The following is a 26,210-nucleotide window of genomic DNA, read 5'->3' on the forward strand; positions in this document are numbered from 1 at the left end:
CGAGGCTTTAATTTAACTAAATTTAGACAAATATCTAGTGAAGTGATCCTTCGGAAGCAATAAAACAGCGAAATAACATGAAAATTGCAGACTCGGTTTGATTGAGTCTGTACATGAGGGATAATGAAAAAGTGCAACATCCCTTACGCCCCCTAACACCGGCTTGATCTGTACTCAATTCTCAACACTTAAAAGTGCTGGACTCAATAATCCCGAATGACCAGTGTGAACAAATAGGGTCGGCCGTTGTACGTGGTATGTCGGAAATCTGCATAATTATGTGATATTAATGGAATCCTGGTTTTGTGACAGTTACTGCACCATTATGTTTTACCGCATCATATCACACCATTTTTTGTCGCACCATTTTGTTTTGGCGCACCAGTTCGCTGTTTATTTTTATTCTGTTTTCAGTTTGCATTGTAATGAAAGGGATACCTTTTGACTTTCTTAAGTAAGTCTTGAAAAGTGACTTTTGGTTCGTTTATGCACGGTTATATTAATAACCCTCATATACTTCGGCCGAATTTTTCCTAAATTTGTTCACCATTGTTAATCTGTTTTGTTGAAATAAAAAAGAAGCAACACTTATTTCAAAATTAATTATGTTCTTTTTTTAATACGAATTTAGAAAAATAGTTAAAATATAATATATGTAAACGGTTTTTATATATATATAAACATGATCATGATGAAGTAGACATAGGAGCCACTTCAAACATGCAAGAAAGTCCCTCCATTCTCTCCTCGTGTATGTCCATGTAGAGTTCTGCTTCTGGCTCACTAGGCGAGGGTGGTAATCGTGTACGTCTGCGGTAGAATCGAGCTACTGACCTCGGTTTCCTCCAAGTTGTCCACTGGGGACCTAAACACAATAAGGACATTGTAAGATTATTACTATCCGTATATTTATATATCCGCATTAACTTGTTTACGAAAGCAAAGCAATACTTGGAAACGAAAACACGTAAGATGGTTAACTACTCCCACCCTCATATTTTCCCATCAATTTATTCCAATCTATGTCTCTAGTAATTCAAAATTTAATAAACATTTTCTGCGCTAGTTAAAATTTTCCTTCTTCGCTTTTTTATTTAAACAATGCACCACTCCCGGTAACGACTTTAAAGCTTTATTAAAGCGGGGGTGGGGGTCAAGTTTACCTGTTATATTGGAAAGTTTATAGCTGTCAAACAAATCATCGACAGTCTTTTGTTGTGGAGGAGAAATTGCGTCAACGTTGAAAATTTCTCGTCTGGCTGAGGTCTGTGGTACGTTTGTCTGTGTGGAGAACGTTTTGCACTGTCTGAGTTCTGATTTCTCTGCAACTTATGATTAGAAATAAAGGTGTATTCTTAATTTGAGATGACTTTATACATTTTTATACATTATTTAGATACTATTGGCAAAACATAACAAAAATATTTATAAAGTTATGTACTCAATATGAATGCTTTTCAGTGCTCTTAAGTACAAACTTGAATATTTTGAAATTATCTACGATGTTAAAGAAAATCACAATGAACCTGTATAGGAAACTGTTAATTCATATAACATATAAGTAACAAACTAAAAGAAATTTAAAACGTTAAATTTAAACTTAAATTGTCAACGCTTTAGGCAATATGATCAATGACATCTGGCATACATCACATGTATTTCCACTTTCTCTTTTTTCATACTCAATTCTAAATCAATTTAAATATGATGTCATATAAATATTATCTAAAGATTAAGTACCTGATCTGCGCTCTCTGTAGTGAACATTTGTAATGTCTCGGGTCTGATAGTTAAAATCCCCGGCTCCAATGTAAGCCATAAACTGACTGGTCTGGCTCGCTAACAGACTTTCTAACTTCGAAGCTGATAGGCTGAAATTCCAGGATCATAAAATTAAAAAGAGTTTGATGATTTTTCAATTTTTAATTGTGACTGATAATCAGATTTTTTTTGGTATTTTTTCTTTCTTTATCTTTACTGAATACATTCACAGATTTACATATAAAATGTGTATCAATAATGGGGAACGTTCATTAATGATAGTGCAATGTTTATGCAGAAGAATAACTAAAATAACTTACTGAAACATAATAATGTTTATAGTGTAAAGGCTCGTTGTGTATTTCGTGAGTGATTCCTTTGTTGTTATGTCGCAATTGACGTCGTATCTTAGTAAACAGACAACGACGTTTTGACGTCGCGTTAAACCAATGAAATTCCATTTTACTTATTGACGCTTCGCCGCACATCCAATCTCTGATCACGTTGCAAGGTTTTGATGTCATGACGTTACGTCGACTCTCTTGTCCAATCAGGGATCGTTTATATAGATGATGACGTCATAAAAAGACGGTCCTTTAATAAAAAAAAGGTGTTGTAACTTAATAAATCCTAACAAATTTATTCAAGCATTAGGATATTTATAAACAAAAATGGTCGTTCTACTTAGCCACGTTTAACATAACCGAACTGCCCAAGGTCGGATACTGATAAAACCTTTAAAAAAATCTACTAATGTACAGGAAGGGCTGGAACTGAGATAATTGGCAAGCGGCAATAGCTTGCAGACCTCTGCCAAGAACGTTCAAAATATAGTCTCGAGATTAAATTTCACTACGTCTTGGTGATCAATTATTTTTACATACTTATATGGTTTTACTCAAGGAGCGAAAGCTAGCAAAGTAGTTGAAGACTTGAATCAACACTTTTACCTGGTTAAGTGGCACTTTATTCTTTTTAATAAGACGAAATTTCGCGATTCATTGTTGAAGTGTGTTATAGTTTGTTGATGATGTTTTATTCTTTCGCGTACTTTGTTTTTACCAATCCTATAATCTATTCTATATATGGCCAGATATCATTATTAATATTATTAATATTATTATAATAAATGATAATGACGACGATGACGATGTTGATGATGATGATGATGATGATGCTAGGTGTTATCAATAATCTTACATGTCTCTATAGAATATTTGCTAGACTTGATCAACACCTTTGCGAGTCCCACAACTGTTATAAATAAATATTAAGTTTGCCATTATTAATTGATTCATTTCTAAGAATTCAGGAAAATCAACTATTTATTAGGTATACCATGCGTGTCCAAATTTTAAAGAAATAAAATGAAGGAAAATAGTAACTTTTATAAGCAAACATCTTAGAACCCCGAAATAATATACTTTTTAATTCTAAACAAAGATTTTCACTTTTTTCAAGTTTCTGAAAAGATACTCATTGGCCATGGAGCTGAACTGTCTATAGCGTTTTTGCTTTTTGGCAATTAATATAGTTATAGTGATTTAGTATCTGTTTTAAAGTTAGAATACCGCTTTGCTTTTAGGACATGCATTTTCACATTCATGCCTAGTTTTTTATATCATATGCTTAAAGGCCTACTATGCCTCCGAAATGCTTTTATTTTTATTCCTTAAATGCTTCTTATGTTTGGAATACTTTTATTATTTCCAAAACGTTACGTATCGGCCAATACCTGAGACATATTTATCATCTGTTGCCTTTTTTGCAATTAGTACTGTTATGGTGGTTTAGTATTTTGTATGGAAGTCAAAATACTACTTTGTTTACATTTTATAATAAACTATTCCACATGTATCGCTACATTCTTCAGATTAAAAGCATCTACCATACCCTAAAACCATTATTTTAACGTTATAGAATTCATGTTTGCCCTTTCTAAAGAAGTAAAAAATGTATATTTATTTCTTAGGCATAATGTGCCTTTAAATTCATGTTAAAACATTTAAAACATGTTTTGCCCGTTCTGAAAAAAGGAGTCAACTTATTCATTTTTAAGGTTTGTCTTTCCGGTAAATGTAACGTATATATACGATTTACGAGACTTCATAACGATACGGAGTGGGTTGGGATTTGAGTGGGTAGAAATTTCCATTTCTATATCTTTATTTTCGTCGTCATTTGTTATACATCTAAGTTAAGTGCAGAGATTTTAACTTAAAAAAGAAAGCGAAATTGACGATAAACTAGTAAAGGTTATAAAAATGTTCGTTATAAGAAACTCAATACTGTCTGCCATTTAAAGAGAAGGTGTGGAGGAAAAGCAACAGATCGCCATATATAGATCACTTAAAGGTCGTATTACAAATATAGTGTAGTAGTAAGTCTACAGGTGTGAACATTTTCTTGAGAAACTAAGTTCTTGAGAAATGACTAATGCACTTATTAATGTGAAATAACTAAGAAAGATGAAAACATTAAAGTTTTTACACGGTAGATCTGAAATAGGAACTAAGTGTGTTTTTGTATCGATCTTGAATCATTTTGAAATAGAAACGAAACATGTTAGCATATCAGTTCACACGTTAGTGTATCAATTTACGCGTTGGTATATCAGTTTACATGTTAACATATCAGTTTCCAGGTTAGCATATCAGTTTTACAGTTAGCATATCGGTTTACATGTTAGCATATCAGTTTCCAGGTTAGCATATCAGTTTTACAGTTAGCATATCAGTTTACATGTTAGCATATCAGTTTACATGTTAGCATATCGGTTTACATTTTAGCAAATAAGTCTACACGTTAGTATATCAGCTTACACGTTGGCATATCAGTTTACATGTCAGCATGTCACTGTACACGTTAGCGTATCAGTTTTACATGTTAGCATAGCAGTTTACACGTTGGCATATCAGTTTACATGTTAACATAACAGTTCACACGTTAGCATATCAGTTTACATGTTTGTATATTAGTTTACACATTAGCATATCAGTTTACATGTTAGCATATCAATTTACACGTTAGCATATAAGTTTTACATGTTTGCATATCAATTTACACGTAAGCATATCAGTTTTAAATGTCAGTATATAATTTACACGTAAGCATATAAGTTTTACATGTTTGTATATCAATGTACACGTTAGCGTATCTTTTTTACATGTTAGCATAGCAGTTTACACGTTAGCATATCAGCTTACATGTTAACATATCAATTCACACGTTAGCATATCAGCTTTCATGTTAACACATCAGTTTACACGTTAGAATATCAGTTTACATGTTAGCATATCAGTTTACATGTTAGTATATCAGTTTACATGTTAGCATGTCATTTTACATGTTAGCATATCAGTTTACATGTTAGCATATCCGTTAAATGTCGTTCCTGTTTATGACTTTCCTAGGAAAAGTTACTGGTTTCTTATCGACAAGAAATAGTTTATCTTACAAAATGTGCGCTCGAACTCATAAAGAGGCTTTAAGTTAACTAAATTTAGACAAATATCTGGTGAAGTGTTCCTTCGGAAGCAAAAAACAGCAAAATTACATGAAAATTGCAGACTCGGTTTGATTGAGTCTGTACATGAGGGATAATGAAAAAGTGCAACATCCCTCATGCCCCCTAACACCGGCTTGAGCTGTACTCAATTCTCAACACTTAAAAGTGCTGGACTCAATGATCCCGAATGACCAGTGTGAACAAATAGTGTCGGTCGTTGTACGTTGTATGTCGGAAATCGGCATATGTAATATTAACGGAATCATATTAACGGAATCCTGGTTTTGTGACAGTTACTGCACCATTATGTTTTACCGCATCATTTTGTTTTTACTTACCACACCATTTTTTGCCGCACCATTTTGTTTTGGCGCACCATTTCGCTGTTTATTTTTATTCTGTTTTCAGTTTGCAAGGTAATGAAAGGGATACCTTTTGACTTTCTTAAGTAAGTCTTGAAAAATGACTTTTGGTTCGTTTATGCACGGTTATATTAATAACCCTCATATACTTCGGCCGATTTTTTCCTGAATCTGTTCACCATTGATAATTTATTTTGTTGAAACAAAAGAAGTAACACTTATTTCAAAATATATAATAATCTTTTTTTTTTTAAATAAGAATTCAGAAAAATAGTAAAAATATATAATATGTAATCGGTTTTTGTATATTAACATGATCATGATGAAGTAGACATAGGAGCCACTTCAAACATGTGAGAAAGTCCCTCCATTCTCTCCTCGTGTATGTCCATGTAGAGTTCTGCTTCTGGCTCACTAGGCGATGGTGGTAATCGTGTACGTCTGCGGTAGAATCGAGCTACTGACCTCGGTTTCCTCCAAGTTGTCCACTGGGGACCTAAAAACAATAAAGACATTGTAAGATTATTACTATCCTTATATTTATATCCGCATTAAGTTGTTTACAAAAGCAAAGCAATACTTGGAAATGAAAACATGTAAGATGGGTAACTACTCCCACCCCCATATTTTCCCATCAATTTATTTCAATCAATGTCTCTAGTCATTCAAAATTTAATAAACATTTTCTGCGCTAATATAACTTTTTCTTCTTCGCTTTTTTTAATTTAAACAATGCACCACTCCCGGTAACGTCTTTAGAGTTTTATTTAAGCGCGGGAAAAATTCGGCTACTCTCTCAGGTTAATCGCTCACATTAAAATGTTCCATTTACGGGGATTTTATCAATGATGTGTAAAAAATAACTTAAAACCTCAGTAAAGTATAGCTTACCTGTTATATTGGAAAGTTTATAGCTGTCAAACAAATCATCGACAGTTTTTTCTTGTGGAGGAGAAATTGCGCCAACGTTGAAAAGTTCTCGTCTGGCTGAGGTCTGGGGTACGTTTGTCTGTGTAGAGAATGTTTTGCACTGTCTGAGTTCTGATTTCTCTGCAACTTATGATAAGAAAGAAAGGAGCATTCTTAATTTGAGATGACTTTATAAATTTGAATACGTTATTTAGATACTATTGGCAAAGCATAACAAAAGTATTTATAAAGTGGAGGTTTTCAGTGCTTTTAAGTACAAACTTGAATATTTTGAAATTATCTACGATGTTAAAGAAAATCACAACAAGCATGTCTTAGGAAACTGTTAATTCATATAACAAATAAGTAACAAAATTAAAGAAATTTATAAAGTTAAATTTAAACTAAAAATTGTCAACGCTTTAGGCAATATGATCAATGACATCTGGCATACATCACATGTTTTTCCACGTTCATTTTTCTTTTATACTCACTTCTCACCCTTTTAAATCGTTTTAAATATGATGTTATATAAAGATTAAGTACCTGATCTACGTTCCCTGTAGTGAACATTTGTAATGTCTCGGGTCTGATAGTTAAAATCCCCGGCTCCAATGTAAGCCATAAACTGATTGGTCTGGCTCGCTAACAGACTTTCTAACTTTGAAGTTGATAGGCTGAAATTCCAGGATCATAAAATTAAAAAGAATTTGATAATTTTGCAATTTTTATTTGTGACTGATAATCAGATTTTTTGTTTGTATTTTTTCTTTCTTTATCTTTACTGAATACATTCACAGATTTACATATATAATGTGTATCAATAACGGGGAGCGTCCATTAATGATAGTGCAATGTTTATACAGAAGAATAACTAAAATAACTTACTGAAACATTATAATGTTTATAATTTCAAGGCTTGTTGTGTATTTCGTGAGTGATGCCGTTTGTTGTTATGTCGCAATTGACGTCGTATCTTAGTAAACAAACAACGACGTTTTGACGTCACGTTAAACCAATGAAATCCCATTTTACTTATTGACGCCTCGCCGCACATCCAATCTCTGATCGCGTTGCACGGTTTTGATGTCATGACGTTACGTCGACTCTCTTGTCCAATCAGGGATCGTTTATATTGATGATGATAAAAAGACGGTCCTTTAATAAAAAAAGTGCATTAACTTAATAAATCCAATCAAATTTATTGAAACATTATGAAATTCATAACTATATATCTGCTATGATCTATTTTGCATTTCAACGCAGTTTTCTCAAAATATTAACTATATAAACAAAAATGGTCGTTCTACTTAGCCACGTTTAACATAACCGAACTGCCCAAGGTCAGATACTGATAAAACCTTTAAAAAAAATTCTTAAGTACAGGAAGGGCTGGAGTTTAGATAATTGGCAAGCGGTAATAGCTTGCAGACATTTGCCAAGAACGTTCAAAATATAATATCGGGATTAAATTTCACTACGTCTTGGTGATCAATTATTTTTACATACTTATAAGGTTTTACATAAGGAGCGAAAGCTGGCTAAGTAGTTGAAGACTTGATACAGCACTTTTACCTGGTAAAGTGACACTTTATTCTTTTTAATAAGACGGAATTCCGCGTTTCATTCGTTTGTTGATGTTGTTTTTTTCTTTCGCGTACTTTGTTTTTACCAATCCTTTTCTAGATATGGCCAGATATGTGTTATAGGTATCGAATTGTGTGATAATATTTATCATATAACTGTTACGTCATTGTGTAATTTGAAACTTTTATAGTACATTTAGCCGATATTTTTTATTAACAACAACTTGTAATTGTGTCTGTTTTATCGGTGATTCGTTTAGTGATGGTCGATCACATGGCGTGTTTAGTTCAACCTTATATAGAGGATATGTGTTTGTTTTTCATATATTTCACACCAGAGAGAACAACGAACAGATGTAATATTTTCACGTGTGACGTTAGACATGTTGCACTTTTTCTTATCTCTCGTGTACAGACTTAATAAAACAGGCTCTGCAATGCTCATCTATCCGATTTTTGTTTTCATTGTTCTTGAGGAATGTCCTGTTTCAGATATGAGCTGCGCAATGGAAAACCAATATAATGTGTTTGCGACCAGCATCGATCCAGACCAGCCTGCGAGTCCGCGCAGTCTGATCAGGACCAATGCTGTTCGCTATCATTTTTTCTACTTGTACTCGTATAGGGTTTGTAAGCGAACAGAATGGATCCTGATCAGACTGCGCGGATGCAGCAAAAATATTTGATTTTAACCAATACTAATTTTAGTAAAGTAATAATATTTGAATCGAGGTATAACAATATAACATAATATGATAAGAACAAAACGAAATAAAATTATTATCTATTTTCGCAATCATAAAATTTAATACTAGTTGTTTGCACGCCCACAAAATGTTCGGCCAAGTTATTTGTCACTCATTGGACGGGTTATAATTATGCAGTAAATGATATGGATATATCTTTACTGACAAAAACCAGTATTTCATTGGAATAACAATTATATTTTAGACATTGCCTTAATTTATGTATATTTATCAAATAAGCCCTCGCCTTTTTATCCTCTACGTAAAAATCTTACAGGAACTACACTTAAGGTCAAAGACAAAAAGTGAGAGAAAAAAATTATAATATAAAAATAGAATTTGCATTCTTACGTAGGTCAACTGGGCTAAAACAGAAAGATATGAAAAGGATAATTCAGAAATATATAATTTGAAAATAGTGTTTGGTGCTATTCTTGAGCTGATTATGTAAAACATTACAACGTTTTTTTTTTTAAATTTGGGTAATGTTTTTCATAAATAGAATAATAATTTTCTGAAAAAAAAAGCAATATTGCACAAGTTAAAGGCCAAGACTTACATCAAATGGAATATTAATTTTGCAAAATTATTTCTCCAGTCCCGTATGTCAAAAAAACTGTGTGGAGTTTCTTTTAAAATTGATAATTTTAATAACGCAAATACAAATTGTTTTTGATATTTTTCCTAAACTTCCAAGCATACAAGAAAATGTTTTCAATCTATGCAAAGTTATAGAGAACACAGAAAAAAATCAATGAATGTTGACGACATATCGCTTTGTTAATGTAATATATAGATATATATTGTTGCCCCTTCATGGCATACATTTATTATACCAGTTCCAGCAATCAAAGCGAATTTACCAGCTGTTTATCAATACACCGTAAAGCAAAGTCACGTGATGTGCTGGCATGAGGCAATTACTCTCAACAATTCTCACATTATTTATCTCTTTGTCATGTAGGTAAAGTCCACATATAATGATAGCTAAAATTCATTTCGCTTTATTGTAAATAAGGAATGTAGTGGTTTGCAGAGCATTGTCATTATTGATTTGGCGATAGTTAGAAAATAAAATGACATGTCTTGTTTCCTTTGTGTTCTGTTTTCCTGTTTTGCAGCACAATGTGCCAAAGACCAAAGGATGATTTATTACATACATGTATTTAAGAAGCAATTAAAGTATGTTTGTGGCTTTTTAAAATTCCACATGAATTAATTTTGTGGTCATGAATTCTGAGTCCTATTCTTGGTACAAGTTGTTTATGTGATAGGTGACGTCGGATTTCACGCTTATTAATTTCAGTGTACATCAAGCTTTTGTTTTGTTTTGAGGAACTTCATTCATTTGCTTACTCACGAGCATCCCAGAAATATTAAAATACTAAAATACATGTTGTTTTTACACACAGCGATGTGTATGGAAAAAACTTTTTTCTGAAGTAAAATTATCAATCAGATTGTACAGTGGCGATTGGTTTGACCCTTATATTGTTCTCAATCGCTCTAAATCTTGTCTACAACTGCAGTTCTTTTCAACATACATTTCTGAGTACAGGTTTTCGTTCAAAGAAGTGATGCTTGACATGGTTTTAATTATCATAGAACGACTTATTATAAGAAGGCGAACACTTATGACACCACAAGTTAAAATTGAAAGATGAATTCACATCTGGGTAAAACTATATCTGGATAATCATTAAAAGTGATAGCTACCAAATATATAAACACGTGTAAGCAGTCAGGTATCACACAGGAAATACATGGACTTCATGTCAGAAACCGGGTATTGGACAAGAATTACATGGACTCTATGTTGGCAGCCAGGTAGAATACATGAAATATCTGGACATTTTGTCAGCAGCCAAATAAAAGATCAGAAATTTATAAAGTTCCTGTCAGTAGTCGGGCAGAAAACAAGACAAAGCTAGACTTTTGTCAGCAGCCGAAATAAGACCAGAAATGTAGAGTCCCTGTCAGCAGCCAAATAGACAAGAAATAGCTGGACTAGTCAGAGTAGTCAGCACAGTCAAGTAAAAGACCAGAAATGTATAAAGTTCCTGTCAGCAGCCAAGCAGAAGACAAGAAATACATTGACTTCCTGTCAGATGTCAGACTGAAGAAACAAAAATATTTCTACTTTCACTTATGTCAGCAGCTAGGTAGATGACAAGAAATATATAGACGTTCCGGCAGAATCCAGGTAAAAGACATGAAAGTTATGGATTTCCTGTCTCGATGACAACATATATATGGACTTTTCTTCAACATCTAGATAGAAGACTGACAGCAATTAATGCACTGATCTACCTGCAGAATCCAGGTAAGGGATTAGAAAAGTGCTACCCCCATCAGATAATTTTAGCAGCCATAAACGCGGATAATAGTCTGACCTATTAGAATCTGTGAAGAGCTGGAGAAAATAGAGAACAAAGTATTGGAATTTTATGAGATGTGTCTCACTGTCACTACACGGTATGATCACAATATATGTCAACAGGATTGACTTTACATGGATTTAATTTCCATTTACCATTTTTGTTCTAAAATTGTTTCTTAAATGAAGTATTGAAGTTGATGCGCTTGATGGAATAAAATACGCTAGGGAGGTAAATCGACTTTGATATCGTAATTATTTATCATTATATTTCTGTCATTAGTTTGAATATATTCTAAAAGCTCAAAGTAAATGACAAAGTGATTGTGTATTTTGAATAAAGATGAAAAATGAAAAACACTTTAATAACGATGGAAAAAATTACTAAAATCAGAGGGAAATGTGTTATAGAATGAATACTAATCGGCAATCAGAGTGGTAAAACTTGGGGGAAAAAGATGAATTTTCTCAACATTTATAAATCCTGACGAATCGAAAATAAATAATGGATATTCTTTTCTTTTTTATATTCATATTGAAAAATCTTGTATTTATTTTCTTATATCATCTGCAGATCACTTTGTATTTCATTGTAAATAGTTATTTTGATTAATTGTGTGCAAGCAAATTCAAAACAACTCGTTGCGTTCAAATAACACAGAATAGAATTTTATTTTTGACATCGTCACATCCTTGTTTAATACTCGTCTATTAATAAAAAAATGTTCAATACATTTCTTACAATGCTATAATGCATAAGTTACATATTATTTAAACAATTTTAACATTTATAAGTCGTCTTATTAATCATTTATTCAAAGTGTCATTTCTACACTAAAATAGAAATGCGGACAAATAATTGTGTACGCAATCGAATATACGTAACAATTTTTATCATACATCATTTTCCCCACCTTACTCTTTATAAACAATATCATTATTTTGTGGACATTCAATTCAAATAAGTAAACGATCTATGGATCGCTAGCCGTGCGGGTTCAAAACCCGTGAGGGCCAAGCGGTTGTTTCCTTGAGCAAGAAACTTTACAATAATTGTTCAGTACTGGTTCCAGGAACGGATTCGAAAGTGTGTCTTATTAAGCTTATATCTTCCTACACAATCGAAATAATACACCAAATAAGTAAACCACATTTATGTATCAAATATATTTATTTTGAGCAGACAATCTTGATATGAAGAAGTCTAACATTTCAATAAAACATTGTTTATCTTTGAAAATGTAAGATAAAACGAATAGTTACTAATGAGGCAATGTTTTCAGACATTGTATATAACATCGTTTTTTTTTTCTTTATTCGCTTTGACTATTTATTTTTTTACTTAATGGCGTTTGTTATGAGGTATTTGTGTGTTTTTTCTTCCATTATTCCCTGTGTAATAAAGATAATGCGTTGACACGTACACAAAAAGGTTTCAGCTTTTACTTCTAGATTATTGTGATTGTCGATCTACAAGTGGATGTCATGAATTTATTGCCGATAAAATCAAAGCTTAAAACTGTATAACCATCCTTTTTGCTTACCATCCTTTTTGCTTTCTATTTTGACGTATTATCGATTGAGACTAAACTCCTTTAAAATAGCACTCTGGCAATTTATAAAATTATCACTTTAAGCTGGCGCCTACGTATACAATAAAATTCACCATTCAGAATTTCTTGAACATATTTTTTGTGTAATTTTGTAATTTAAATTAATTTCTTACAATGTTCAATCATTTTGAAAACATTTATTGAAGGTTTTAATTCTTTCTATTTATTGACATTGTAATTATTGTTGTTGTTGTTGTTGTTTTCAGTTGTGTTGCTTTCTTTTATTAAACAGGCGTTTCGTGTTGAAAAAGTTATTTTTTTTCTTGTAAGAACAATGTTTCCGACTGAATGATGAAATTTCTACATGTTTTATAAAGTTATTCTCAACAAATGTTTTCTTAATTGATTCTATTACACAGTTTGATTCTCAAGTGTCTTCTTTATTGCTTTTGTTTAATAAGCTGATGCATACTTTAATTAAACTATGTTCATGTTTAAAACACTTATTGTGAAATGAGGGTTTAATGGGTACCCATATGGCGCCATGATTTATTAAACATTTGATATATGGATAATGATAAGACGTTTTACGTCGGTACAGATTCATAAATAAAATAAGCAAGTGCAAGAAAAACTGTGCACGTGTAAATGGATTTGATTATGTACAAAATAAATGAGACCAAGCAAATTTCATATCTATGCACATTGTTTATCATAGTCTTTTGTGTTTTTGTATGATTTCAAACTTATTTTTAATTGTTAATATAATGTTTGTTCTCAAAGTTATTATAAATATAGTAGACAATTATTAGTAAAACACCAAAAACCAACAATAACGTGCGTGCACATTTTAATTTCAGTCATTTATCAAAGCTTGAAACCGAGCTTTCAGAGCATTATGTTAAAGCGTTTTAAATAATTACTTTTGACTATTTAGAGGTTCATATAGCATGACATGATCACTGTTGACATTATCACATATTGGGGTATATCTTTTCAAATGATGGGTAGAGTTTAGTGGGACGACACCTACCCAGCACCGTCTTTAGCAGAATTTAAAAATATGTAAATAGAATAAGATATTATAAAAGATGCCATGTGCTTACATGATAAGCGTCATATGACCTTCCATTAATAAATAGTGTGTAGTCTTTAATTACGTCCATTTTGAATTCTTTAATCACATATTAACAAGTTTTGACTTAGAAATAAAAAGAACTCTTTAAAAAAATTAACTAGAATGAAATATCACAAGGGTCTAGCCAGGTAAGGTCCTTTTTAATAATTGAAGATTAAAAAATATTACCAGAAAGTCAAATAAATCGTTTTTAAATAAGATAAAATTTGAAGTTAAAGTTGTAAACCGTAATGGCTGATAATTGTAAGCGACACAATGTTACATGGTACCTTGCTTACTTTTAAGAGGTTTAATACCAGGAACTACACTTAATGCCGATATGTAAATGTCACAATGATTGAACGGCCTTAAATTTATACAAATTTGTTTCAGTTCGACTTTAGTGGAAGCTGTCTCGAATCCATTCCAGGAACTAACCAGTTTCTTGCTCATGGAAACAAAAAGCTTGAAGTGTCACAATATCAGTTATTTAATTGTATTTTAGATAATACTTTTAATTGAATGTCCCTTTCCACACATAAAAAACTTCAGGAAGGAAACAGAAAAATATTAGTTATAAAGATCGTTAACAGATTATATGGCCCTGTACATATATATTGCAAACAGCCGTTTATATACGGCCATATAACCTGTCAACAATCTTTATAACGAATTTATAATACAGCAAGCATCATTTTATAGAGAAAAAAGTAAGATTTCTTCATGAATCGACAGCAGCCGTGTATATAAAACTATATAAACGTCACGATTATCCAATGAAAAGTGACGTTACAAACGTGCAGTATTATAATGTGTTTTATAAGTTTTTTTTAACAAGAATGTTTGATTCCTATTATAAACAATCAAAACAATGTGATAACTAGCCAATCTTATATAACTACAATATTTTTATAGGTCATGTGTTTTGATGAAAAGCCTCTGTCGTCCTGGAAAAGCTGGATTATTGTTTGATGAACCTTTGTATTACAATGGCTTACCACGTGGTATAACAAATAGTTTTGCTGTTGTATGCTGAATGTATAAGTGATAAATATAAAGTAGGAAGATAATGTTTATTGACAAACCATTTATCACTAAATCAAGCATTTACCGACAAGGCAATCACGTTAGAGTCCTCACCGATAGCACGTACCTAGGCAACAATATTGTCATCAGTGAACGGTATCGAATTTACAATGTCTGTCCAGATTCAATAAAGTGATTGATATGTCGTCTGCATCCAAACAGATATAATTTTCGGTTTAATTTTGGAAAAATAACAAGATAAAACATTCAAATGCATTTTACGCACAAAGAATTCAAAGTTTGTAGTTACAATTAACATATAAAAGTGTTAACAATATCTTTAAAGACAAAAACCAGACAATTAAACATGAAGTACATGAACGCTGGGATAAAAAAAATTCTAAAGGTATTTCAAAGGTACAGGAAAAGGGTTATTCTGCTCGTTATTGATATTTTTCCTGATAATTTTGATAATTATTTTCACTCCACCCACTTAGATCCAAAAGCCTATTAATATTTTTTTTAGATTTCTTACATAGAACAGCTTGGGCACTTAAAACAGAAAGAAATGCAACAGATAATTAAAAAGTATACTCAGAAACAAATTGAAAATTGTATTTTTATACTATTTAGCCGATTTGAGAGGAAAGCGTTGCAACGCTTTTCAATTTTAGGTCATTTTACACGATTATAATAATTATTATGGAAAAAAAACGAAGTGAGTTGATGATCTGAAATTTTGCAAACAAGTTATTGGGCTAGTCCTTCATCAAACGCTAATCTTGAAAAATTAGTTCCAGTCCCGGTATGTAAAAAACTCAGTGAAGTCTCTTTAATGATTTCATTTTTTTATTTGAAACAATTGAAGGCCATTTAACTCATTTTTATATAATATACCGGTATTTCTTTTTTTTAAAACAAAAAGCCTATTTCCGGTTGAAAGTAGTCAAACGTGTCTTTTATTGTCATACCAGAGGTGATTTGTTCCATGTTGTGACACTATAGAAACTCTCCCTGTACAATTAATCTGAGATATTTCCTATCCTTGAAGATCACGCAGCACAATATGCATGTGTTTATAGTATTTTTAGTTTCATCAATTTAGCAGTACTTCTACTTGAATTCTATTTAATAACCCTTAGGATATGTAGCCTGCTTTTAAAATTTGTCTTTTGACACCTGTTTGTGATACACCGTTTTAATAACCTCTATTTCCATATCAAGATTTGATTAAATCTTTATCCGCCAATTGTTTTCTCATTTAGAGCACACATATTCTTTTTTTTTTTTTGGGGGGGGGGGGGGCATGCGCCGCGTGTCATGGAATGGCCTGGAAGGAACTTTGATAACAACCATATGAACACTTCTGCGAATGTCTGTCAATTCTTAAAAATATTATATTTTAACGGTTAAAGGCCAATAATGCCCAAGAAATGCTTTTATTCTTTTTTCTTTTTTTTTCAAAAGCTTTTTTTAAATGTTTGTGCCCTGTTTTAAGCCTTATATAGCAGTGAAGAAGATACTCATTGGCCAATTATCTGAACTTTTGCTTCTGATGCTTTTAGACAATTAGTACATTTATAGTAATTAAATATATTGTTTACTTCTACTTTTATGACAAACAATTTCACATTCAGTGCTACTTTCTTTGGATGCTAAGTATCTAATATGCTCTAAAACTATTATATATACGCTATAAAACTAATGTTTGCCTTTTCTAAAGATAGAAAAATTTCAGAGGTATAATAGGCCTTTAAATGTACGTTGGATTATGATTCAAGAGGCGAAATGGGACATGGATAGTAGCGTTCATTTACTACTAGGGGCTTGATCTAACTAAGCCTGTGACATTTTCAGATTTGCAGTCATATTTTAGTTTTAGAGTTTAATTATTGTAAGATGATTTGTACTGAGTATATTGAAATTCGTCTTTAGTCAAACCAACCAAACCAAACAAAAAATATCATCAGTGGGAAATAGAACAAATTGCATCAATGGTTTCTGAAAACAAGTGTTTTTTTCTACCACATCCAATAAATTAAAGCTGTGTCAATTGAGGTAAAAGACTGCTTTTAAGCCGACGTAAAGCTTTTTATTTTTGGTTTTACTTTTTATAAAACTTAGGTCACATAAATGTTACTATGTTCATGTATTTTACCATTACATATAATAATGCTGAATTCTGCTAAAGCCGGTGCTGTGGGGGTGCGTGGACTATAAATAGCGTGTTCTACTACATACATGAAAATGCTTATTCAAACTAAGCATGCAGCCGTTTTGGGCGTTCTCTAATGGATTCCGTTATTTTCTAATGAAACAAATTCCTTTTACAGCCTTAAAATGTGAACAAAATGTTAAAATGAAGAAATTTTATTAACGTCGAATTATATTGTATATGTTTTCCTGATTGCTTTCTAATATCATTGCATATATAACATATAACAATATCTCCTTTTTGATAAAGAAGTAAAACACTTTTTTCGTTTAAGTATAACGATAAATCTTCATTTTAGACAAAAAGGACAAATGTACACATATTCCACTGGGAAACTTTTCTTTCACACTTTGATTGATGAATTGACTTCTTGGTTGGAGCTGAGACGCTTTGTTTTTTTTATAGAATACTCCGCTCAGTACAAACGATGACGTTTGCATAATTCACAGACATTTACAGATAATTTAAATGTTTTGCTGGCACTTATAATGGTCAATTGTTTTATGGCACTTAGCTTAGACGTAACACCAAACCACGAAATAATTATATTTGGTTGTAATTAACAAATTTGAGATACATGGTCCTTTATTACATATCATTTTATAACCGAAAATAAAATTTTCTTGAACGCAATACAGAGATGCTACCTGTTATGCAGGTGCACCATCAAACCGGTTATACTCAGTCATTTAGAACTTGATCAACATTTTTTTAAAGCAATATTGCATAAAAAATATCCAAAATATGATACATTTTAATTGTTTGTATCAATATTTGAAATACTTATGGAAAGTGTGCTCATTGTAGACCAATCCACTTTAAACTGAAGTCTTTGAAAACAAATCTCAGCAGAATTGCATTGTGTGTTGTTTTAGCCACTAGTTTTATTTTAAATGAAAAAAAGATAATAAAAGTTCATCTTATTGACCAGTTGAAGACATTTTTAATATCATGAGTTTGACTGAGACTTGAAATATTTATATTTCTAAAGGAAAGTTGATTTGTTGAATATTCAACTTTAAAACATATAACGCTGGACTACAAATGGATCACCATCAGCGAGTATTTTTATTAAGTTACTCCATAATATGTACGTAAAAGCAAATCATATTACGAGAAATACTGCAAAATATCATTATCATGAACTGTTAGGATATATGTACGTCACTTCCGGTTTGAGGTCGCACCTGTATAACAGATAGCATCTGTGTGTTTTCGGACTTTATAAGGGTTGTATCAAGGCAATTACTGATATTTTTATGCGTCAATTATGAAAAATAAACTTATTTTAAAAAATGGAGAAAAACAGAATCCCTAAAGAAAGTCCAACACAACACAATTGAAAATGTTGCAGGCTCGGTTTGATTGAGCCTGTTCATGAACCGTACTGGAAGGTGCAAATTACCGTCCACGCCCCCTAGCACCGGCTAGTTTGTTCTACATGATCAAACATTAAAATTGGCACGTGAATATGTGAGCCACTGACCTTTAAAAGAGGACATAACAAGCAGATTGTTTGTTAAAGCTGATGAGCTCAAGGGCAAAAAAAAATTATAATAATTAATATCATGAGTTTGACTGAGACTTGAAATATTTGTATTTCTGAAGGAAAAGTTGATTTGTTGAATATTCAACTTTAAAAACATATAACGTTGGACTACAAATGGATCAACATCAGCGAGTTCCTCAATAATATGTACGTAGAAGCAAAAAAAAAACAACAACAAAAAAACAAAAACAAACGCGTCAATTATGAAAAATAAACTTACTTAAGTTTGTTCTACATGATGAAACTTTAAAATTGGCATGTGAATATGTGGGCCTTAAAACTGACCTTAAAAGAGGACATAACAAGCAGGTTGTTTGTTTACGCTGATGAGCTCAAGGGCAAAAAAAATTATTATAATTAAAATTCTCAATATCATTTGAATGAAGTTTTAATCAACATAAATACATGAAGGGAGTTTTTGTCTCGGTTGACGTCATAGTTGCATGACAGCGCGCAGTTAACACAGATGCATGGTTACCAAAGCTAAATGCATGTAAAGGACAGGTTGTGTTTTTTTCTTACAATTATATATAATTTAATATAATAGATATATAATTAAACATACCTTACATTTAGCTCTAAATGTGCTCCTAACTACGCTCAATTGTGGATTGGTTTTAAAGTAAAATCTTTAAAATACAGCTGTTGAAAATGTGTTTGAAACGTGAATAGTGCAAGCACATTAAATTGAAGACATTTTGCAAAGATACTAAATAAACTGCTCACAGCTGTTTCTTGCCTGCGAGATGTTGATATAAATGTTATCACATAAAACTGTATATTTATGAAACTAACATATAAAGGCAAAAAAAACAACAACAAAACAACAGCAAATTGTTGCTATCTGTTCTCACATTACACTTTTCTAAATAAGAAGTTGAGCATAAACATTAGCCCATTTAATGGATGAAAGGAAACCAACGCGCAGTTTTTATTTAAAAAAAGTTATAGCTTTATTATAGTTGATGGTGATTGTAGTTCGATGATTCTGTCAAATAGAGGGTAGTTCTCCGACAAATAAATTGCAAATTTTCAGGACAGTTTAATAGCTTTGTGTTTAAACGTGCAGAATATTTGATGTGCATTGTTAGTCGGGTGTAAATTGAATTTTCAAATTTTCTAGATTTTAAAGGGATTCCAGTTGCCATTGTGCCTTTACTTTTACATTGACATTTAAAATTTTACATTGACATTGTATAAGATCAAATGATCAAACGTGAAGAAATAATCAATAAAAAAATGAATGTTTCTTCAAATTAACCTTTGTTTTGTTTGCAAATATGTATCTTTTTATAGTAATTTAAAGAATCTATCAATGTATAATGCGCTGGAAAACTTTAAAATGTCAGTGTTATTTAATCTTCTGTTGATTGCATATCCCAAAAGATCCCAACAGATATAATTGAAGAAAGTTGCTTGTAACATTTCATTATGTTTTGGTGTTGTTGAAATTTCAGTAGCACCAACACTGTAAAGGTCATATTACATTTCAAGCTTTACTGTCACATTAAATGTATAACATTTATATTAATTGACATCAGAACACTCTAAATATTATCCTGCTATAATACAATGCTGTTTTGTCACCCATGTCACATATTCAGCACGTGAAGTATGATTGTTAGACTAAGTAGATGGCAAATATCGTCTGCCGTGGTTTCTAAGAGGATAGCATTGTCAATAAAAACCGTTGTCTATGAATTGGTGTCTATTCTAATAACAGGATAATAATCCATGGAGACGTTAACAGCCAAGCAAAGAAATAAACCACGGAGTAAATTAAAATGTAGAAAAACTTCAAATGTAACTTGAAATAATCTGAATCCGATATTGTACAGTTAATACACAATCACTAGTTGGAACTATGTATTACAAGTGATAATCTGGATAGTCCATACATTTATTTTATTTTATTATCATTTAGTTTATAGGAATTTATTTTAGTTCGATTGTGTTGGAAATTATTGAAACACTGTCGAATCCGTTCCTGGAACCAACCAATACTAAGCAATAAGTATAAGGTTTCTTGCTCACTGAAACAACAGCTTGCCCATGACGGGATTTGAACCCACGCGGCCAGCAATCCTTAAATTTCTAGTCTGACGCGTTTAATACTTCAATGCTGCCACTCAAATTTTATTATTTCTTGAAGGAAAGTTAAGAAACATACAGAATCTAACTGTTGAACTTTAGCAGATTGAATGTATAAACACGTAAAATACAATTCAAGACTTTGACGTTTGATGAAAGAATCTATTACCTGATTTTATACCCGATTATAGAATATTGCAATAGCACACAAAAATAATAGAATGTTATTGAACATTTCTAGTTGATTTCGAAGAAATGTTCTGAAATAAAAAAAAATACTATTTCACATTTTGGTGTTATCAAATGATAATGTCACGCTATTACTTGAAGACTTACTTTTCCTTTTAGATTTGCCGATATTAATGTCATATACATCCGAATGCTACTTTTTGGTGAACTTCTCCCTCAGTCCAAAGAAAGCAACAGCAAAAAATTACCGGAATGATTGACATCGATAACTTCACGTACCATTAATTGTTCAAATGTAAATCATTCTGGAGATTTATCTGGGACTTACCGGCTACTCGAATAAGAGCAGCTTTGTTAAAACTGCTTGAATAAAAATGAAGCAATACCATTGATAGCACTTATCACGACCCTATTAAACACGCTACTAGCAATGGAAATATTGTGCATGGCCATGAAAGAACATTGACTCCTTTCGTTAGAGAAACATATCATTAAAATATAGTTCAGGTTTATTTTGGCATGTATGGAAATATAACAAATATGTATTTTATACATGTACTTATTATACATCTTGTAGTTTTGGTATAAGAGTAAGTAAATTTTTACTCACAATATTAGTAATATTTTTACAACCAATTAACTTCAGGGCTAATTGTTAGAACACACAATATAACATTGTAATCCAAGAAAAAGATACAGTAGAGCTACAGATTCTTAGTGAGACCAGAAATCAATCATTAATTCTCCTTCAACACAGATATATGGTTTAAAGCAATTTCTTACTAAAAGCCACGAAGTCAGTCACATGTTATAACAAAGTGAAATCTTAGATAGTATACTTGATACCTCATATATTGACTTTGCAGGGATTTAACAAGATCTCCTAATTGATGCTGCTCATCTGTTACATCAAATCTATTCATGCTTCCCATTGTTTTTATTTTTTACAGTTGTTTTATTAGGTTCCTGACATCTGCTATGTTACGTCTGAGCAAGCAAATATCGTACATTGAATTAGCTCTTTCTGATATTGTGTATTTCAAAATTAAGATATTATTGCGGTGCATTTTTATTTTTATCCATACAAGGTCTTAATAGTTAAAACGTATTTAGAAATCGTGTTTCCCTGATGACAGAATTTGTCATTTAATTGATGTCTATGTTATATATACTCGTATATTCAATTTATAGCACCCGACCCATTAAAAATTATCTTGTTTTGTACGCCTTAGAACATATCTTATATGTGTTGAAAACTAACATGTCTCATTTTTTTCTGTATTCTGTATTTCAATCTTCAACTTAATCTATGATAATAATGATGATAAAATAACGATAGCAAAAGTCTCACATTAAAATATGGTATGGTAAAAATGACACGTCATAATTTAAAATGAAAATTAATTTAATTTTTATTTCTCAAAAGCTTTTTTATAATCATTTCTTTTGTGAAACAGGTTTTGAAACAGTTCTAAATGCCCGACTGCTCAACAATCTCTTGCTTTTGGTCCGTAGAAAAGTGCTAGTGATTTAATATTTCATATTGAAGACATTATAGCAATTTATTTACTATTAGTACCTTTTTGCTACTTTATGACATTTTTTTTTTCACATTTAATACTGTTTTCTTCACGTAATGGGCATCTAGCATGCTCTAAATCCATTATAAAAACATTACATCATACACAAGTACACCTGTATGCCTTTTCGTTCAAGTTTATGGCCACTTTTCTGAAGTCAAGCTAGGATTTTGAGGGTCCTTTTTTAGGAGAACCTTTAAATAATCTGCAAATAACATTCTAATGAAATGCAATTTTTGGGTAAAAGAAACAAATGTCAGCTAACAATTGAGAATTTTGGTTTTCTACTTAAAATTTATGAAATACTGATATAAAAACTGTTACCCTACCCCACCCATTTTTACCACATTGTCCTGACCATTTTTCACTTTAGGGAGCCTAATTCAAAAAAATTCTTAAAATTAACCCAAATGAGTGCCTGTTTTCAAAGTTTCCCTTAAATTTTTAAAAAAAGTATATTTGGTTGATCTTGTAAAATATGAAATACTTTTTACCCCGGTTAGTTTTGATTAATATTACACTTTGAAAATATCAGGTCATTTTCAATGTAGTTAACAGTAATTCTAGCCTACTTGAATACTCTTCAAAGCGGAGGTAATGCATTAGGGTGCTAATACCTTAATACAATGTACGATGTACAAATCTCACAATCAGTGTGCTGAACATTGCACATAAAATCTTTCTTTTAATTTTTTTCATTAATTTAAGAAAAAAACTCCAAAACAATACAAAAGAAATACTTATACATATAAATGAAACATCAGGAAAAATGAAGTGCATCAAAATCAATCATTCTTTTGGTTGCACATTGCATTTTTACATGATGATTTACGTATATAGACGCGTATTTTAAAACATTAAACATAAAGGAATATATGTTTTACTAGTTGTCTGGTGCCTGTCTATGAAGTCTCTTTTTACATTCAGTGCTATTTTCTTTGGATGATAAGTATCTTAAATGCTCTCAAACCAGGATTTAAACGTTTGCATTTTCTAAAGGAGGCAAAAATTCTGTAGCTAGACTTGATTTAACTAAGCCAGCAAAATTTCCAGATCTGCAGTGTTAGTTTAGAGTTTATCTGTTCTTTCTGTAACATACTTTGTATATTGAAATTCTTCTTTAATCAAACCAACCAAACCATACCAATCCATAAATAAATATCATCAGTGGGAAACGAAACAAATTGTATTAATGGTTTCTGAAAGTTTTTTTTGGTAAAAAAAACAACAATCCACAACACACAATAATTTAATGCTGTGTCGATTAGGGGTAAAAGACTGCTTTTAATAATCTGAAGTGAAGTTTGTTTTGTTATTTTTGTTTATGTTGAATAATTATATAACTTATGTCAAATAAATGTTCATATATACATATATACAAATATTTGTGTATTTTACCATTACATGTGTCAATGATGCATACTGATAATGCCGGTGCGTGGTGAGGGGGAAGGGGGGCGTGGACGGTAGATTGCATTTTCCACTACATGCCTGAACATGCTCAATCAAACTGGGCATGAAACATTTTCAATTATGCCGTTTTGGGCGTTCTCTAGGGATTCTCTTATTTTCTATTGAAACAAATTCTTTCTGCATCCTTGAAGTGTGAACAAAATGTTAAAATGAAGAAATTTTATTAAAGTTGAATTATATTGAACATATGTATTTTGTCCTGATTGCTATCTAATACGTATTATTGCATAAAACATTTAACAAAATATCTTTTTTGTTACAGAAGAAAAACACAGTTTTTTTCAGTTTAACAATAAATCTTCATTTTAGACAAAAAGGACAAATGTAGACATATTCCACTGGGAATTTTTTCTTTTCACAGCTTGATTGATGAATTGTCTTCTTGTTTGGAGACGCTTTGTTTTTTTATAGAACATTCAAGATAATTCAACGATAAAGGGTGCATAATTCATAGACATTAATAAATAATGGAAAAGTGTTTTTAATGCAAATATAATTGTAAAATGTTTTATATAACTCGGTCGGTTTTTCTTTATTCTTAATGATAATTTCATTGCCCCCTCTGTTAAAATCTGTGAAGTATTGAAAATATTATATTTTATGGTCTCTATGAAATCTTATTTGATAATCCAGTTGACAAAGAGAATGTCTGATTGGAAAATAAGCTTTTTTGAGCAAAGTTACCAGTGTTTAATTGAATTGCACAGTAAATGATTACCAATGTTCATATGACAAGTGATTATTGCATTCAATATGTAGATTCCAAAAATATCGGGGTTACACCAGACCATGTGATGTTAGCACAAACATACACATTTACATATATGAGCGTCACTTCCGGTTTGAGGTCACACCTGCGGACTTTGTAAGGGTTATACTCAGGCAATTACCGATTATTTTACGCCTACCTTATAAAAAATAAACTTACTTTGATCAAATATAAAAAGGTACGTGAATATGTTGGCCACTGACCTTTAAAAAGAGAAAACAATCAAATTGTTTGTTTATGCTTATGAGCTCACAGGGAAAAAATAATTATCAGCAAAATTCTGAAAATCATTTGAATGAATATTTAATTAACATAAATACATGAAGGGAGTTTTTGTCTCGGTCGACGTCATAATTGCATGACAGCGCGCAGTTGACACAGATGCATGTATACCAAGGCTAAATGTGAACAAACAATGCATGTTCAGGACAGTTTTTCTTTCTGATATATAATTAAACATATTCTCAAATAACATTTTCAACAGAAATTTCAGAACGTATAAAGATCTGGAGAAAAAAAGACAAATTAATGAAGTAATAGTAAGAAACCATAAAACGTTGGTATTACGATTACGATTACTTTCAAGCACGGCACTCACCTGTTCTTATAATAAAAAAACTGGAAAACCTTTACCACACTAAAATGGACTCGTCGATCTTTCAATCTGGACAAAACCATTCTGATGAATGGTTTTGTCCAGATTGAAAGATCGACGAGTCCATTTTTAAGGGACAAATTTCAAAATCAGTACAAACTGAATAGCGAACAGTGTAGACCATGGATGTGTCAGCTGTTCATGGCCTGCACTGTGTGCATGCGTACATTCCGTCGCAGACAGCAGGCTAAGTGTTCAAAATATATGACAATAACATTCAAGTGGTAATTATAAATAGATTTTTTTCCGCCTTGTACGAAAAATTAAGCTCTTTATGTGCTTCCATCCACTGTCAATTGTGGATGGCTTTTAAATTGAAATCTTTAAAATACAGCTGTGTCGTGAAAAGTGCAAGTACATTAAATTTAAGACATTTTGCAAAGAAACAAAACAAACTGCTCACAGCTGTTTCTTTCCAAATGTTTTTACCTGTGAGATGTTGATATAAATGTTATCACATGAAACTGTATTGATAAACAAAACATATAAAGGCAATGAAAAACACAGCACATTGTTGCTATCTGTTCTCACATTACACTTTTCTAATTAAGAAGTTGAATATAAACATTAGCCCATTTAATGGAAAAAAAGGAAACCAACGCGCTCTATATCCTTGATAAAGTTTTTATTTAAAAAAAGTTTTAGCTTTATTATATTTGATAGTGATTGTAGTTTGATGATTCTGTCAAATAGAGGGATTTGTATCGTAACTACAAGAAACACGCTCAAGGAGAATAAATCTTT

At 31.5% G+C, this 26,210-nt stretch overlaps 2 protein-coding genes across 2 annotated transcripts; both read right to left on the bottom strand.

Moving 5' to 3' along the window:
• Positions 1–655: 655 nt before the first annotated feature.
• Positions 656–1,866, bottom strand: LOC132732514 (uncharacterized). The gene is made up of 3 exons (XM_060718960.1): positions 1,741–1,866; positions 1,164–1,328; positions 656–865 (listed from the first exon to the last, which is right to left on the bottom strand). Exons 1-3 carry the CDS (start codon positions 1,817–1,819, stop codon positions 687–689), a joined length of 423 nt encoding a protein of 140 aa, XP_060574943.1. The 5' UTR covers positions 1,820–1,866; the 3' UTR covers positions 656–686.
• Positions 1,867–5,931: 4,065 nt separating this feature from the next.
• LOC132732518 (uncharacterized) lies at positions 5,932–21,921 on the bottom strand. Its single transcript, XM_060718965.1, has 4 exons — positions 21,836–21,921; positions 7,087–7,217; positions 6,523–6,687; positions 5,932–6,127 (listed from the first exon to the last, which is right to left on the bottom strand). Exons 1-4 carry the CDS (start codon positions 21,919–21,921, stop codon positions 5,949–5,951), a joined length of 561 nt encoding a protein of 186 aa, XP_060574948.1. The 3' UTR covers positions 5,932–5,948.
• Between the last annotated feature and the right edge of the window lie 4,289 nt (positions 21,922–26,210).

This window comes from Ruditapes philippinarum, unplaced genomic scaffold (assembly GCF_026571515.1).
Source record: "Ruditapes philippinarum isolate M1 unplaced genomic scaffold, ASM2657151v2 ctg576_1_1_1_1, whole genome shotgun sequence".
Classification (NCBI taxonomy): Eukaryota; Metazoa; Mollusca; class Bivalvia; order Venerida; family Veneridae; genus Ruditapes; species Ruditapes philippinarum.